General features: G+C 48.5%; 2 protein-coding genes across 3 annotated transcripts; both read left to right on the top strand.

Moving 5' to 3' along the window:
* Positions 1–49: 49 nt before the first annotated feature.
* LOC309657358 (oocyte-specific histone RNA stem-loop-binding protein 2-like) lies at positions 50–4,427 on the top strand. 2 transcript variants are annotated; one of them, XM_082454688.1, is made up of 7 exons: positions 50–176; positions 1,009–1,104; positions 1,211–1,315; positions 1,942–1,992; positions 2,230–2,338; positions 3,188–4,137; positions 4,320–4,427. In XM_082454688.1, exons 1-6 carry the CDS (start codon positions 133–135, stop codon positions 3,317–3,319), a joined length of 537 nt encoding a protein of 178 aa, XP_082310814.1. In that variant the 5' UTR covers positions 50–132; the 3' UTR covers positions 3,320–4,137; positions 4,320–4,427. The 2 variants fall into 2 exon arrangements, with proteins under 2 accessions (XP_082310814.1, XP_082310813.1); XM_082454687.1 differs by having other exon boundaries at positions 1,942–2,085.
* Positions 4,428–4,466: 39 nt separating this feature from the next.
* Positions 4,467–14,376, top strand: FAM53C (family with sequence similarity 53 member C). Its single transcript, XM_082454656.1, has 5 exons — positions 4,467–4,591; positions 7,846–8,075; positions 8,467–8,524; positions 9,698–10,482; positions 11,406–14,376. The coding sequence occupies exons 2-5, from the start codon at positions 7,998–8,000 to the stop codon at positions 11,661–11,663; spliced, it is 1,179 nt and encodes a 392-aa protein (XP_082310782.1). The 5' UTR covers positions 4,467–4,591; positions 7,846–7,997; the 3' UTR covers positions 11,664–14,376.
* Positions 14,377–15,047: the final 671 nt, after the last annotated feature.

Here is a 15,047-nt window from a genome sequence, read left to right as displayed (position 1 = left end):
ATAATACCTGGAGAAATTAATTTAGGTGGGAGGGTGCTTTAAACGTTTTTTGTTTTTGTTTTTTTCCCTTGCTTCTTTCTCGTATCGTTACGTGGACCTTTCCCTCTTAGTTTTGCTAGCCTTCCCCTGTAGATGGAACATTTGCCGCCCGTGTGGCAGATGTTGCGGCGAGACAGGTGCGTGTATTTATGATGAGTAGCACTGGCCCCTTCCAAGAGCTTTCCTGGGTCGGTGTTCCTTTTAAGCGCGCAGCATCTGAGACGCTAGGTTATATGCGGTAAAGGAAATTCCTTTTCAAGGAAAGTAGGAGAGTTGAATCATCTCTTGGCGTAATCTTTATCACAGTCCAAAGGATCCCAAACTTTGTTTGTTTATGGAAATTTGAACATTGACTAGGTGATACTAAGAATTTATTCTTAATGTTGGGGATTTGCTTTTAAATAATCCTGTGGGAGTGGTGGTGAGTATAGGTGAAACAAGATTGGCCGTGAGTATTGAGTGATGGGTAGCTAGGGGGGTACATGATATCAGTGCTCTCAAAGTTTTATCTGCATACTAATCACCTACGGATCTTGTTAAAATACATATTCTGATTCAGTAGATCTGGGTAAGAACCCAAGATTCTGAACGTCTAACAAGCTCCCAGCTGATGCTAATGCAGCTGGTACTGGGACCATACTTTGAGTTGCAGGGGATTATGCTATTCGCTTTATATATTTGAAATTTTCCATTAAAATGTTTAAAATAACCTTGGAAGCTCTTTAAAATACATGTTCCCAAAGTGATAATTCAGTAGGTCTAGAGTAGGGCCCAGGAATTATCAAGGCCCCCAGGTGCTACCCAGGCAGATGGCTTGCAGACCACACTTTGAGAAATGAATTAGAAATGCAGCCTTTATCTTTGAGAGACAGTAAGTGAGAAATACAACCTTTATCTGGTGTCAGGATCTTGGTAGTGGTAGTGGCTGAGAGTAGCTGGGTTTTATCCTAATACCCTTTTCATCTGTAGAATCTGCTTCCCCAGAAAGGAGGTGCGTGAAGAGTCTTTATCCTCTAGGATAGAGATGGTGAGTGTGGGAGTCAGTACAGAGCCCTGCCATGCCAGGTGAGTTTGACAATCAGGCTGGGGATTAAGGGAATGTGGGAAGAGTTGGTTTCCGCTTTGATGACCATCATCACACTTCATGGGACCACTGTCTACTTCCTCACAGGTGGGAGGTAGAGACAGATGCAGTTGTCCTACAGCGGCGGCAAAAGCAGATAGATTATGGCAAGCGCACACCTGGTTACCAGTGCTTTCTGCAGCAGGTCCCCAAGTGAGTGCAGCTGTGGGTAGTCACAACAAGAGTGTCAACCACGTGGCTTTTGTTCATGTAAGATGATGGAAAGATACTAGAATCTGAATGCTCCCACAAAGTTGTAGCATTACTAAAATAAATTATCCTGCAGTCTAGCCCCCCAGATAAGTTACCAAGTGTTTTTTAAAATGGAACAAGTTATACATGGGCCATAAGACTTTTTAAAGCTCTATCCATGTTTGCTAATGAAATTTTTTTTTCTTCCATCCATTTTCACCTCATGCCTCCATCTGACTTGGCTAATTACAACATACTTGCCTAATTACATGTAAGCTTACACGCATACATACAAATTAATGTATGAAAAGGTAGAATGTATTTTAAAGAGATGTCAAATATTTTCTTTTATATCTATCTTGACTTCTGAGGGAGTTGGAATATCTAATTTACCCTTCCCAGAAGAAAGAATATTAGGGAATTGGGAAGTTTGATGTTTAATCTAATTTAAAGATTTTCTTTGGATTGCGGGCATTGATCTTACTTCATTATCAGAGAATCCCTAATGAGTCTCCTAATTCATCATGATAAGCAGTGAGCTGTGCCCCTTCACCTTGACCTCGGTCTGACATGTATGTTGTTGCCAGGGCACAGCGACAGCCAGGACTTCACCCTCAAACACCAAACAAGAACAGGAGGTACAGCCGTCGCTCCTGGGATGCCCAGATCAGGCAGTGGAGAAGAGCCCTACATTCCTGGGACCCCCCCAGCCAGCCTCTGCAGGCTGAGGGGTGTGTGCACTACTATTCCTTGTTCCTTCCCTGAGTGGTGGCCTAAGCCCTACCTCTCCCCACTTTGCAGAGGTTTAGCTTTCACTGGCTGAAAGGGAGAGTCTGAATGAGCCGCACATTCCTCTGACTCTGCTGCCTTCCTAGGTGGGGAATGGACAGTCTCTTAGAGCCAATGGATTCCTCCCCTTTGGATGACTGGCTCCAGACCCTGGAACCCTCAGAGAATCTGGATGGAGAACAGAAGGGAGCCCAGGTAGTATCCTCTGCTAAAACCCACTGGAGCAGGGTCAGAGATGGGATCTGGCCCAGGAGGTCACCATTATGATGGGGTTCAAGGTAGTAGCCCAAGAACAAAAGAAGGAAAATGGGACAGAAGGAAAAAATTGCAGGACGTGAGTAAAAAACCTTGAACCAAAAGTGGCATAAGGAAATCTAGTTATAGTTAGTAATGCGGGACAGGTTGGGCTGCACTGGGGGCGCTGTTTTATATGTGATGAAATGGGTGTCATCTTCCTTTGAAAGGAGACATGAAACCTGAGTTGCAGGGTTTGGTTGTTTTAAGTGTCTCAGTTTCTTTCAGTGTTTTCCAAATGCGCCAATGCTAACTTAACTTCTTATTCTCGATCACTTAACTTTAGTAAGCATGGTATTTTGTTATTAAATAAAAAGGGGGATCACCAAGTGGTGAAGACCAAGGGCTTTAGAGCCTCAGACTGCTTTTTTTTTTAACTTTTTATTTTATATTGGAGTATAGTTGGTTAACAATGTTGTGAGTCAGATTGCTTTTTAATACTGCTTTTGTCCACCACACGGGCAGTCACTTAACCTCTCCTGCTGTTTAATCCATCAAATAAGGAGATTTTGTCTCATTTGATGATTGTAAACAAAAATGAGAATACATATTTAAAGTATGCAGCACGGTGCCTGGCACATAAGTGCTCCATAGCAGCAATTATTGGAAACCATGTCTCCTACACTTCATGGCCCCTGTCCCTTCTTTTGCCAAGGGGAAATGTGCAGGGCAAACAAATGTGCAGTGTATCTCCCATCCCCCGCCATTTTCTTGATACTACCTCACTTTCCCTCTACTCTTCTTTTCCAGTTTGCAAGTTTGGTGGCTCCTGCCTCCTCCCTTCCCTGGCTCTGTGAGGAAGATCCCCACCACTGGCTCTACTTTCTAGCTGATCACAATTACTTAACTGTCCCAGACTTGAGTGGGACACAAAATATTTAGGGAAAACATGTCTTTCGGGGACTCGTTGCTGAATGTAATAGTGAAGATTACTTGCACTACTTCTACTTAACAATCGATTAAAAAAGATCTAAAACTCTGTCCTACAGAGAGATAACACGAAGGCATTGTTTAAAACCTCTCCTTTTCCCATATTTTACCCTCTCTAAACCTTCTTTGCTGGCTGAGACTCAAATTTACATAAAAGCCAGAAACCACCTAGCTGTTCCACAACCTCTTCACCTGCTAACTGCTACATTCAGTCTCTTCAAAAAGGACTTAAACTTTGGCTGAGGTGGGAGGTGGTGGTAGTGGTGGAGATTTAATAAAAGGTGGTTTCCTCTTCCTGAAGAGGAAGTATAGCGCCATCAACATCTTTTCCCCAGCTGCTTGTTTCCTCCCTCCCTTTCTGTCTTAAGGAAAGTGGTCCAGCTGTAACCACCGAACTCCCCCCTCCCCCACGCAAGCAACTGAACCGCCTATGATGTCATAATCACAATCCCATTACCTCATCCTGCTGGGGTGGGGGGGCGTAGAGGGAGGAGAAGGAGTGAACCGCCCTGGGCCCTCGTCAAATTTACGGTGTTTTGGGTGACGGCTAATTACAGAACCAAGTGGGAACGGCCCCGCAACCTTTGTAAATCCTGGGTTTATAACGTTCGAGCCCATCCGGCAGCTGGAAGAGGGGCTCCCGGGACTCAGAGCAGGCCCTAATCGGCGCTTGGACTACACTTCCCAGAAACCTTCACGCCGCGGACGGGTCCTCTGCTGGGGGAAGGGGGATTCCTTCAGAGTGGCGGCCTTAGAGGATAAGAGAGCAGGTGAGAGGAACCCTGGCTAATTCTATTACGCGCCGGAACCGAGTTGGGGGCTGTACAGGGGCCGATGTAGTAACAGAGGGCAGGGGCGATGGCTTTGTTTACCTTCGACGGACACGGCCTCCCCCGGGGGTTTTGAGATTTGCCTCCAACTGGGCCAGTCCACCTTCTGCAATATTTTGCAGGGGGTGACTCGCTAGGGAGGAAACCACCCTCATCGCTAAATCAAAGAGCCGGGCGTCTTCCCGACTGCGCTCTCCAAGAAAGACTTTGCGAGAGAAACGACGCGGGTCTCGAGCCTCCGCGGACGGTTCAGGGGCGTTCTGCGAACCGGAGCGATCTCTCCACTCTCCTCAGTGGCCCGTTGGTTCGGGCCGGCGCCTTTTAAGGGCACCGTGGGGCGAACCGAGCGCTCAGAGCTGCTCCGGCCGCGGCCCTGGGAGCTGGAGGAGCCGCGGTAGGTGGCGGAGGGCAGGTGGCGCTGGGGCCTCGGGGCGGGCACCTAGACCGTCCCTCCCTCCTTCCCTCTTTCCCCTCCCCCAGCCCGTCCACCCTCGAGGCACGGCCTCGCTGGCCGCCTCCGCGGGGAGAGCACGGGACCTGGTGGGGGAGGGGGTGGCGGAGCGCTAAGTCCCAGACCCTCTCCATACCCTGCGTCCTGAGTTCGCTTCCCGCGGCCAGATGATGGAAGCTGATTGAGAAGAGACGAGCGACAGCCCCCCCCAAGCGTGCCCCGGCGCCCCCCGCCCCCCAGGGGCCAGCGGACGCCCCATGCCCCACCCCGCGGGGACAGGCAGGGCAACCAAGGGAGAGGTTGAAGATTGGAGGGGGGGAGAGGGCTAGCTTTTTGCTTCTTCATTGGGGTGGGGGGAGGGGTGCTCCCCACTTGTCACCCCTATCCCCTCAGTGCCATATGGAGGAAGAGCAGTTAGGTCCCCACATACCTGTTCATGTACCTCCATGCCTCCCTCATGTTTTCCTTCAGTCTCCCCCAGAACTGTGGGACTGCGACCTGGGGGGAAGGTCCCCAGGGGTTTGTGACTCTCCTCTCCCTTGGCCTGACTTGATCCTAGGTTATCGAGGTTTCAGCACAACCTCAGCATCCCTGAAACCGTAATGTCAGGGGTTACTGCCACCCAGTGGGGTGGGGGTCCAGCCTTTATTTGCGGGGGGGGGTGGTGCTGATGGTGGAGAGAAAGCCTGGATTGAGAGTTGGGCCTGGTGGGGTTTGGGGGAGGGCCTAGCGGCCTGCTGCTCTGTGTAGGGCTGAGCCCCCGTGCCAGTTGTTAAGCTGAGAAGTTTTAACTTGCTTAGTGAACGTTGGGCTCTCTGCCCCTCAGATACACAAAATGGAAGGGGAAGGAAGGCGGCAAGAGAGGGCTTCTTATACTTTTTCCTCTGCCTGCTTGAGAAAGAGGAGGCCCCTCGCGGAGCTGGTTTGCCTTCTTTTGTGTCCTGGTTTGATTCCTTATGGCTTCCGTTCTGTTCCCCCTCTCAGCCTGGCCTGTTTTAGGAAACTCAGACTGAGAGTATCAGTTGCGTGGTGGTAGCTGCATTGTTCCAATTACCGCCGTGTGTGGCCACATCCCAACAATTAAAATGCAGAAAAACACAAAATCACTCTCTTCACTTGATCCCAGAGAGGGCTGGAAGTTTGCTGTTTGGCCAGATGCCTCATGAAAAGCTTGAAAGAGTTTGCTTCACTCCCTGCTCCTCATGGCTGGTCAGCCTGAGGCCTGGGGTCTCTGGGGGTAAAAGCCTGCAGTTAAGTTCTCTCTCTGGTTGATCTTTGAGGGCAGAGTTAAGAAACCAAGAGCAGAAGTGATATAAGCTTTAGCTTCTTCTACAAGAACAGGGGAAGCAGCTGAAGGGAGCACTCAGGAAGCTGGAACTTTGTTCAAGGTGGTAATGATGATTATGCATGAAAATGTTATTTAACTATAGTGATGATTGACTTCTACAGCGTTTTTCCCTAAACTCTAAGTACGCCGAGGTGTATTTCTTTGCTTTTCCTTGTGGTCTGCCTCCCTCTGAGGTGGGAATTGGGTAGAGAGGATTCCCTCTTTTTTTTTTTTTTTTTTTTTGCCAAGGTAGAAAGTTATCTGCCCTTAAGGTCAAGCCTTTTGGGCTTCTCTTGGTATGCAGGTGAGGGAGGTTGATATCCAGCCAAATAGATCAACGCAATTGCCTTCTTCATCCTAATATTATCACTTGTGGCATTCTGAGGCTTTGTAGAGCAACAAATGGGAGGGGTGAGAAATGGCAGTGTTTGTGAACTCCTGATTTGTACAGGTCATGTGGTATACTTTTTACATTTTGATATTTGTGTTATATTGTCCCAGTGACATATATTTTTTTAATAAATTTATTTATTTATTATTTATTTTTGGCTGTGTTGGGTCTTTGTTGCTGTGCACGGGCTTTTCTCTAGTTGCGGCAAGTGAGGGCTACTCTTCGTTGCGGTGCGCAGGCTTCTCATTGCGGTGGCTTCTCTTGTTGCGGAGCCCTGGCTCTAGGTGCGCGGGCTTCAGTAGTTGTGGCTCATGGGCTCTAGAGCGCAGGCTCAGTAGTTGTGGTGCACGGGCTTAGTTGCTCCGCGGCATGTGGGATCTTCCCAGACCAGGGCTCGAACCCGTGTCCCCTGCAGGTAGATTCTTAACCACTGCGCCACCAGGGAAGCCCCCAGTGACATATTAAGATTATTCTGCCCATTTTTCGTAAGCGTAAACTGAGGCAAAGAAAAGTTTGATGATTTGCCAAGACCATCACACCAAATCGGATCCAGATTTGATTCCTTGATAGTTTGTTCTCTCTGCTAGCAAGTGCTACTTCCACTGTCTGGTGTGCTGTCTGCCTGCTGGTCATTTCTGGGAATAGGCAGAACAGTATGGAAATGTTAGGTTAACTTCCCCTCCTCCCTTGAGCGAGGCCGCTCAGGCAGTTTTGTGGGCTTGAAGCCTGTCCTCTGATAGAATTAGTTTGCTTCTACTATAATTGACCATGAGAAAGAGTCTTGATTAATTGTATTCATGGTCTTTGAGTCAAATCAGGCTAAAAACTTAGTCAAATGAAGTCAGAGTTGTTGTTGTTAAACTCTATAGAGTTGAAATGTAAATGGAATTACCCCGGTAGCATTTCCTTATCCTCTTATAAGAGAATATGTACAGTATCTGTTGGAGAACAATAATATAATATCAGCTATTCAGGCTAAAGGAGAACATAATACCTTGTTTATTCTGATTGGTTTGAAGCAGAAAGTCATTCCTACAACCACTGTACCGCTCTGTTCCCTATTACTCTTTCTGTAGTTTAGGAAAAGGGTACCTCTCTTTGCTTATGACTGGAAGATAAAGAAAATATTGGACTAATCAGGATGGAAATAACAATTTGGGCATCTCTCTCATTTGAGCTCTTTTCTAAGTGGTGCTAGTATTCTGGGTAGGCAGAGCAGAGCATGAACCAGGTTAGGAGTGGCAAATAGGTTTCAACTTGCTTACCAACTCCATTTCATTTTACTGGTTATCCGGAGTGCCAGGTTGAGAATGTTTCTGAGGCTATGTTTAGGCTTAGCAGGAAAGAGCTGTGATCAATTAATGATGTCTGCCAGAGGCCTGACATAGGGATGCTGTGGTATGTGTGCCATGCATTTTCCATCTCTGGACTAGGTACATCTCTAATATCACTTGGGGCTGGTCCCTCTGTAATTGGCAGACTCAGAAGGCATGACTGGAGAGGGAAGTCCCAATGGTGCTAGAATGGTGCTGCAGTGGCAGAAGACGGCTCACGAGTGAGGTCTGGAAGAACAACAGGGAAGACATCCATCATTTGCTCCAAAGTGTGCAAGTCAAATTCCGGGGAGAATCATGATAACCCTGATCACTGAGCAGCTACAGAAGCAGACTCTGGATGAGCTGAAATGCACTCGCTTCAGCATCAGTCTGGTAAAAGACCAGTCTTCCTGCTTCTCTACGACCCCCTCCCCCTTTTTTCGGAGGCTGTTTGTTGTTACTACTTCACCCTTGTCCTGTGCTGTGTGAATCATGGTACTTGTACTGGAAGAGCCCACTAAAGGCTCAAAACCCAGCCTAAAAGGAAGGGGGCAGGGATTTTTTTCACTGTTAGAAAAGGGACACCAAAATTTGGGTGGAAAAGGGTTTGAGATACTGGAAGATGTGGATTATTTTACTTACTTACTTTGGGAGGACAAGAAGAAGAGAACACTTAGGAGTTCCTAACATCCCTATAGCCCATGAATTGCAGGGGTCAGCTGAAGAGGGCTTCCTGGAACTCTGTCCTGATCCTGAATCATGATGGATATTCTCTGTCTCTTAGCCTTTGCCTGATCATGTAGACATCTCCAACTGTGGGAATCCTTTCCAGCTTGTGTCTGGTAAGACATGATGTGTATATTTGTGTGTATGCCCATGCCTGTATCCACGCATTTCTTTCATTGGTTTTCAGTAACCAGGACTAGCTAGCCTGCCTCCACAATTTTCTTGCCAGGATCACCTTCTGAGATTGGCGCTTGTCTCCATTTTACTACACCAGCATGGAAGTTACCTGTTTAGTTTGCTCTTATTCTAGTCTTGTAAGAACTTTTATAGTCTAATTTTTTGTGTAGGCAATACATTCACATTTCCAAAATTTTTAAACAGCAAAAACGTTATACTGAAAAAAGTCCCCCTTCCTCTCCTCTCTCCTATGCACCCAGCTCCCATCACCTCCCTAAAAGTAATTACTGTTATTAGTTTCTTGTCTATCCAACCATAGTTTCTTTATACAGATAGAAGCAAATATAAATGTAAATTTTTTATTCCCACGCTTTTAACACAAAAGGTTGCATTCTGTATATTTGGCAGTTTTTGTTTTTTTTAAACTAACCATAATATGGCTAGAAGATCTTTCCCTATAAGTATGTTCCTTGTGGGTGGCCAGACCCAAAGGAACACGAGCAGTCTTAGGGTTTTTCCCAAGCATAGGTTCCATTGTTAAAGGCCTTCCCCACCCTACTTGCCCTCCCTAGAAATACAAATGATATCTTACCTGCTTGATCACCTACCTCCTGTCTTGGTGCTTTGACACATAGGAAAGGGAAAGGCTAAGGACAGAGAGCATAGGCCTACTTTTCACAACTCCGGGCTGGGGGGTGCGGGAGCAAAGTAGAGCTCGGTGGAGTAGAGTGAGGGATGAGCATGGCACACACACGTTTGCTTCTTTTGACTCGTTCCACCTTTGACGGGGAGCAGCAGGCAGTATATGAGACTATATTTTAAGTTTCAGGTGGTTCCTCGTGCTGGAGGCAATATAGTATGCTGGTTAAAAGGCAGCTTTAGCATCAGACAAATCTGGTTTTGAACCCTGCTTTGGTCATTTGATTCCTACATGACTTTTGGCAAGTTACTGGACTTCTCTCATCTGTGAAATGGGGGTAGTAATAGTACCTAACTCATGAAGTTTTCAGGAAACCTCACATAAAGTGCTCATCACATTGTATGGCACATAGTAAGCTCTTAAAAATATATTAGCTATCATTAATATTATTTTTATTATGAATGCCTTCCAGAAGGTGCTTCCTGGAGGGGCCTGCCCCACTGTTCCTGTGCTGAGTTCCAGGACAGCCTCAATCTCAGCTACCACCCCTCAGGCTTGAGCCTGCACCTCAGACCACCCAGCCCAGGAAATTCCCCACAGGAGCAGCCCCTCTCCCAAGTCCTAAGCCCTGAGCCCCCAGACCCAGAAAAGCTTCCTGTGCCCCCTGCCCCTCCATCTAAGAGGCACTGCCGCTCACTCTCAGTGCCCGTGGACCTGTCTCGCTGGCAGCCGGTGTGGCGGCCCGCCCCCTCCAAGCTGTGGACTCCCATCAAGCACCGGGGCAGTGGTGGAGGGGGTGGGCCGCAGGTGCCTCACCAGAGCCCCCCGAAGCGGGTCTCCAGCCTCAGGTTCCTCCAAGCTCCCAGTGCCTCTTCTCAATGTGCCCCACCCCACAGACCCTACAGCCCCCCTTTCTTCAGCCTGGCCCTGGCCCAAGATTCTTCTCGTCCCTCTGCCACCTCCCCCCAAAGTGGCTCCTGGGAGAGTGATGCTGAGTCCTTGTCACCTTGCCCGCCCCAGCGTCGCTTCTCCCTGTCACCCAGCCTGGGCCCACAGGCAAGCCGCTTCTTGCCCTCTGCCCGGAGCTCCCCCGCATCCTCCCCAGAGCTGCCCTGGCGACCTCGAGGCCTGCGCAATCTTCCCCGAAGCCGCTCACAGCCTTGTGATCTTGATGCCCGCAAAGCTGGGGTCAAGCGGCGCCATGAGGAGGACCCTCGGCGGCTGCGGCCTTCCTTGGACTTTGACAAGATGAATCAGGTGGGACCAGTAGGACTAGGGAAGTTTGGATGGGAGTAGGGGGACTGTTCCATTTTCACCTGTGAGTTGTCCTCTAGCTCCAGGCCCTCCTGGCAGGGCCTCCCTTGGAGCTCCTTTCTGTCTGAGCTTCTGCTAAGAGTGATCTACCGTCCCGATTTGCCCAGGATTATTCTGGTTTTACCATTGAAAGTCCCATGTCCTGTGAAATTTCTCAGTCCTGGGGGTTCCAGAGAAACTTGGGGTGAGACCCATGTTAAACCTTCCAACAGAGATCCCAGATTGTCCTGCTAGAGGCACTTTCCCTCCTCTCTGAGAATGCATGAGCCACAGAAGCCCCATCATCAGTGCCCCACCCCTCCTCATGCAAGGCTGGTTTTGTCACTTGCCCTTTACTGCTTCATGTGGGTCTGTAAGGGCTTAAGCAAAACAGGCTGCTGCATCATTCATCTGCTCAGCAAATGTTTTTTGACTTCCCAGTGTGAGTGCAGTTGTAGGCAGTTGCCCACTTTTTTCATATTCTTCCTTCCAGACCACTGGGTCATAAAACTTTCTGAGGACTTATTCACAGAGTCATTCATTCAACCAGTCAGCAAACATTGTTGGATACCTACTATGTACCAGGCTCTGACTAGGCACTGGCAACACAGGAGTGAGACAAGCAGACAGTATTCCTGTCCACATGAAGTTTATAAACATGCTTCTAATCTTGAATCTGATAGAAACTATGGGCACTTTCCTCAAAGAAATATGCACATACACTAAATTTTCAAAATTTTATCAGGGAGTTCACGATCTCACCCTAACAGATAGGACTCCTGCCTTCAAGGATAACTAAGAGGGGTACTTTGAAATCCAACTTGGGCCAGGGTTCTCTGGGAAATTAGCATCTTTCTCTGCCTTAATTTTGTTTGTTTGTTTGACAGAAACCATACTCAGGAGGTCTCTGTCTCCAAGAAACAGCCCGGGAAGGCAGCAGTATCTCTCCACCATGGTTCATGGCCTGTAGCCCCTCACACCTCTCTGCTTCCTGCAGCCCCATTGGGGATTCCTCCCAGGTGCTGAGTGAAAGCGAAGAGGAGGAGGAGGGGTCCGTGCGGTGGGGCCGGCAGGCGCTGAGCAAGCGGACATTGTGCCAGCAGGACTTTGGGGACCTGGACTTGAATCTGATTGAGGAGAACTAAAACTGAGAGGCTACTTCCTGGGGCCACACAGACTGACTCTCTTACGGCTACTAACAAGTGTCGAGGTCCCAAGGCCGGGGGCCCAGCCTGGGAATGGGGGTGAGTGGAGGGCTCCGACTCAGGGCAGCCGGAAATCTTCTCACTCCAGGAAGCTCGACCATGCCGAGAGACTGGCCGGGACAAGATAAACGGAGCTGGTGGCGGGAGGGACAGCCCCAGAGCAGGCCCTTACCATGGCGGCCCTGAGTGTGAGTATCCCTGCCACCGAGAAAGCAATGGGCAGGGAAGGAAGGGGTCTCCTGACCCCAGCTCGGGGAATTTCACTAGCCCCTTTGCTTCAAAGGGCACTTGTGTCTTAGAATTTGGCCAGGGTGGGGGGGTTCATTCAGTCTCCTCCGAGAAATTGTGTGAGAGTGTGTGCGTGCATGAGAGTGCTCGAGGAAAGGTGTGTTTGGGTAGCCTTAGGGAAGGAAGGCAGTTGCTCCTTAACAGCAGAGCACCATGGATCTTGGGTTTTTACGGGACAGCAGGCTTGTTCAAGGAGTCAAGGTTCTAAGGAGCTCTGGAACCAGGCTCGTAATCCATTAGCACCAATGGCTCTGCAGAGGTTTCTGTTTTGGGGTACAGCAGGGTCTTTTAAGTGCTATGACCTCAGCTAATGGTCTTTCCCTCAGGCCCACAGCTCCCCTAGATAGATCTAGTATTGGCTGGAGAGGGCTCTTCACACTGATTCTGAGCTGGCCTTTTTTCTCATCAGATTGCTTAGGCTGTATACAACCTGCCTCTCTCACTCTCTAAGTAGATGCAGGCATATGTGGGCAACTGAGGCAGGGCTGAAGGGCTCCATCTCTTTCTTTCCCTCCCTACTGATGGGACCTTTTCCCCCTTACTCTCTGCCCTTCGAGGGTCAAGAACAAGGAAGGAAGGCCCTATATTGAGGCTGACTTGCAGCAGAAGTAGTGTTCAGTTCCCAGCAAGCACCCCAGCACTAACTTTAGAGAAACCTGTTGTTATAAGATCCAGGCCCAGCCTCTTTTCTGACCTGCTTGAGAAAGAGGAAGGGGATGTCAGCATATACTAGTTTGCTTGTCTTCCACTCCTGCTAGGAAATGTATATTTGTCTCTAATTGGCCCTTAGAGACCTCAGGGAGGTTGAGGCTCACCGAGGGATTGGCTGAGGATGTGTAAAGCAAAGACTGTGAGAAGCAGCTGGGAGTTTGTTGTTGGATTGAATTTCTTTTTTTATTTCACACCCACAACTTGAGCCTGGGCAATGGGTCTCAGTGGCCATGGTTGTGGGTTTAAGGACTGCAGAAGCCCTGTAGGGCTGGCTCCAGTGGAGATGCCTACTGAAGCTGCTGCTACAATAGCTTGTGAGGCTTTGTCCAGCTTTGCTTAGACCCTGCAGGACCAAATTGGACCTGCCCTTCCTGTTTATTGGAAGAAGGGCATTTTTCCCGGGTTTTGAAGGAACCAGTTGCTCATGTTAGGGAAGAAGACCAAAGTCTGTGTGTTTTCTTCCTCATGGAATTGAACCTGTCATTTTCTGGGTCTGCCACATGTTGGATAGGAGCATCAATGAGGCCCTAACCTCCTCGCCTCCACTCCAGAGGAGGTGGCTGTTTCTTTTTCAGCCTCCAGCCCTCAGAGGTTCTACCCTTCCAGGGCTCCTTCACTTCTCCTGCTAGTTGCCACATGTTACCAGTGAGCTACTAGGTCTGTAGGGGCTTGAGAGAGAGGCTTTCTGGAGAATCCAAGGAAACCATGAGCCCAGGAGTTGCCCATCCTTGGTTTCATCCCTCCCCTGGCTCTTCCTCTTTAGGCCATAATTTCCCTGGTGCCAGCTTCTTTTCCTCCTGGGGCATCCTCATCCCTGGGCTCTCTGCTACAGATGGGCTGTGCCAGCTTACAATAGGCCACTGGTAATGCAAGTGGGGTCTCTGCAGGCCCAAAGCTGAAGAAGTGAGGGCAATAGTTCTGCCTCCACCCTGAGTTCCCCAAAGCTCTAGGGCACCATCCTTAGGGGAGAAGGTCTGTAGATGACATATTTGAATTCCATTATTTTAAGATCTGGAAAGTTAAACTAGCTGGAGCTATCATCTTGCTTCCCAATCTAAGTACCTGTGGCCCTGGGACAAGCCTTTTCGAGAAGTGGTTTATTCTGCTTTACACAGTAGATCTGTTCCAACAGTTCTGTGTAAACCAAATGCTGTTTTCCAATGCATTTGGACTGCTGACCATTTAAAAGCAGCCTGTGATTGCTTCTTTTGTAAAGCAAGCAACCTCCCTCTACTTTAGCTGTTTTGACTCTTTGGATTTTCACATATTGGGCTTACCCAGAGTGGAGCACACCTTTGCTGGGCTGTGGTTGACCCTGGGTAGACATCTGCATCTGTGTTGTGTGTGTGGTGTGGCTGACCAGTAGGTGAGTATTCCTGCGTGTGTGAGTGAAGCCACTCCCAGGCTGGTGCTCTCCTCCTGTGCCCGGTGACTGCCCAGTGGCAGCTCCAGCTGCCCTTCACTCCCACCTGCTGCCAAAGTCCCTGTGCTAATGGGATTACAAATACAAAAAGTGGAAAAAAATTTTTTCGTAAACTTTGTTTTATATTTTAAAAAAATCCATAAGTCTGTGTACGTTAAACATGAGGTCCTGCCTCTGTGGCTGTGTTTGAAAAAATAAAGTTTTATTAGAATAATCCATTTTCCCAAGCAACCTTGTGTACTACAGTGTCTTCTTCCTCTCTTCACAAAGAAAGGCAAGGAGGAAGCGGGGAGAAGGCCGCCTAACTGTTCTAGCCCCTTCTTCTATGACATGGCTGGGCCTTTGCCCCTCGAGGGCAGTATTTGGTCGCTGGGCCCTTTGCGGCCACAGTAGTTACATCCTATGCCCAGCTTCTGTTAAGGCCTTGGTTCTTTCTGGCAGTCTGATTTGATCTCTTGTTTCCCTGGCACTTATACCCATCTCCTCTTCCCTCCTGTCACTCACTTCCAGCAGGGTGAAGTCAAGTATTAATACATTCTTGCTCCCTGAGAAATGCTTGATGGTGCAGTTAGAAACTTGTCTAGATTGGTTTGTAGGCTTTGGGAAGTGGGGAGAAGGCACGATAGGAGCCTTGACCAGGAATGTCTTTTCAGAGTTTTCACATGTTCTGTCCTGGAGAGATGGAGATAAAGTCATCAGAATTCAGATTCCAAAGACCTAGGCAATTTCTCCATCCTGAAAATACTGATTTTGGAAAATTATCCTAGCAGCAGAGCTTCTCTTTTGCTCTAGAAGGTGGTATTTTCCCTAGTGCTTCAATGTGGAATGTTCATTTGCTGAAAGAAGCTGTATGGCTCTCTCTCTCTCTCTTTAGACATTTCTATTCCACCCTTTCTTCTCCC

The sequence above is a fragment of the Balaenoptera physalus genome (genome assembly GCF_965194825.1).
Source record: "Balaenoptera physalus genome assembly, chromosome: 3".
NCBI lineage: Eukaryota > Metazoa > Chordata > Mammalia > Artiodactyla > Balaenopteridae > Balaenoptera > Balaenoptera physalus.
Note: the sequence above shows the minus strand (reverse complement) of the source record. Positions and strands in the feature narration are given on the sequence as shown.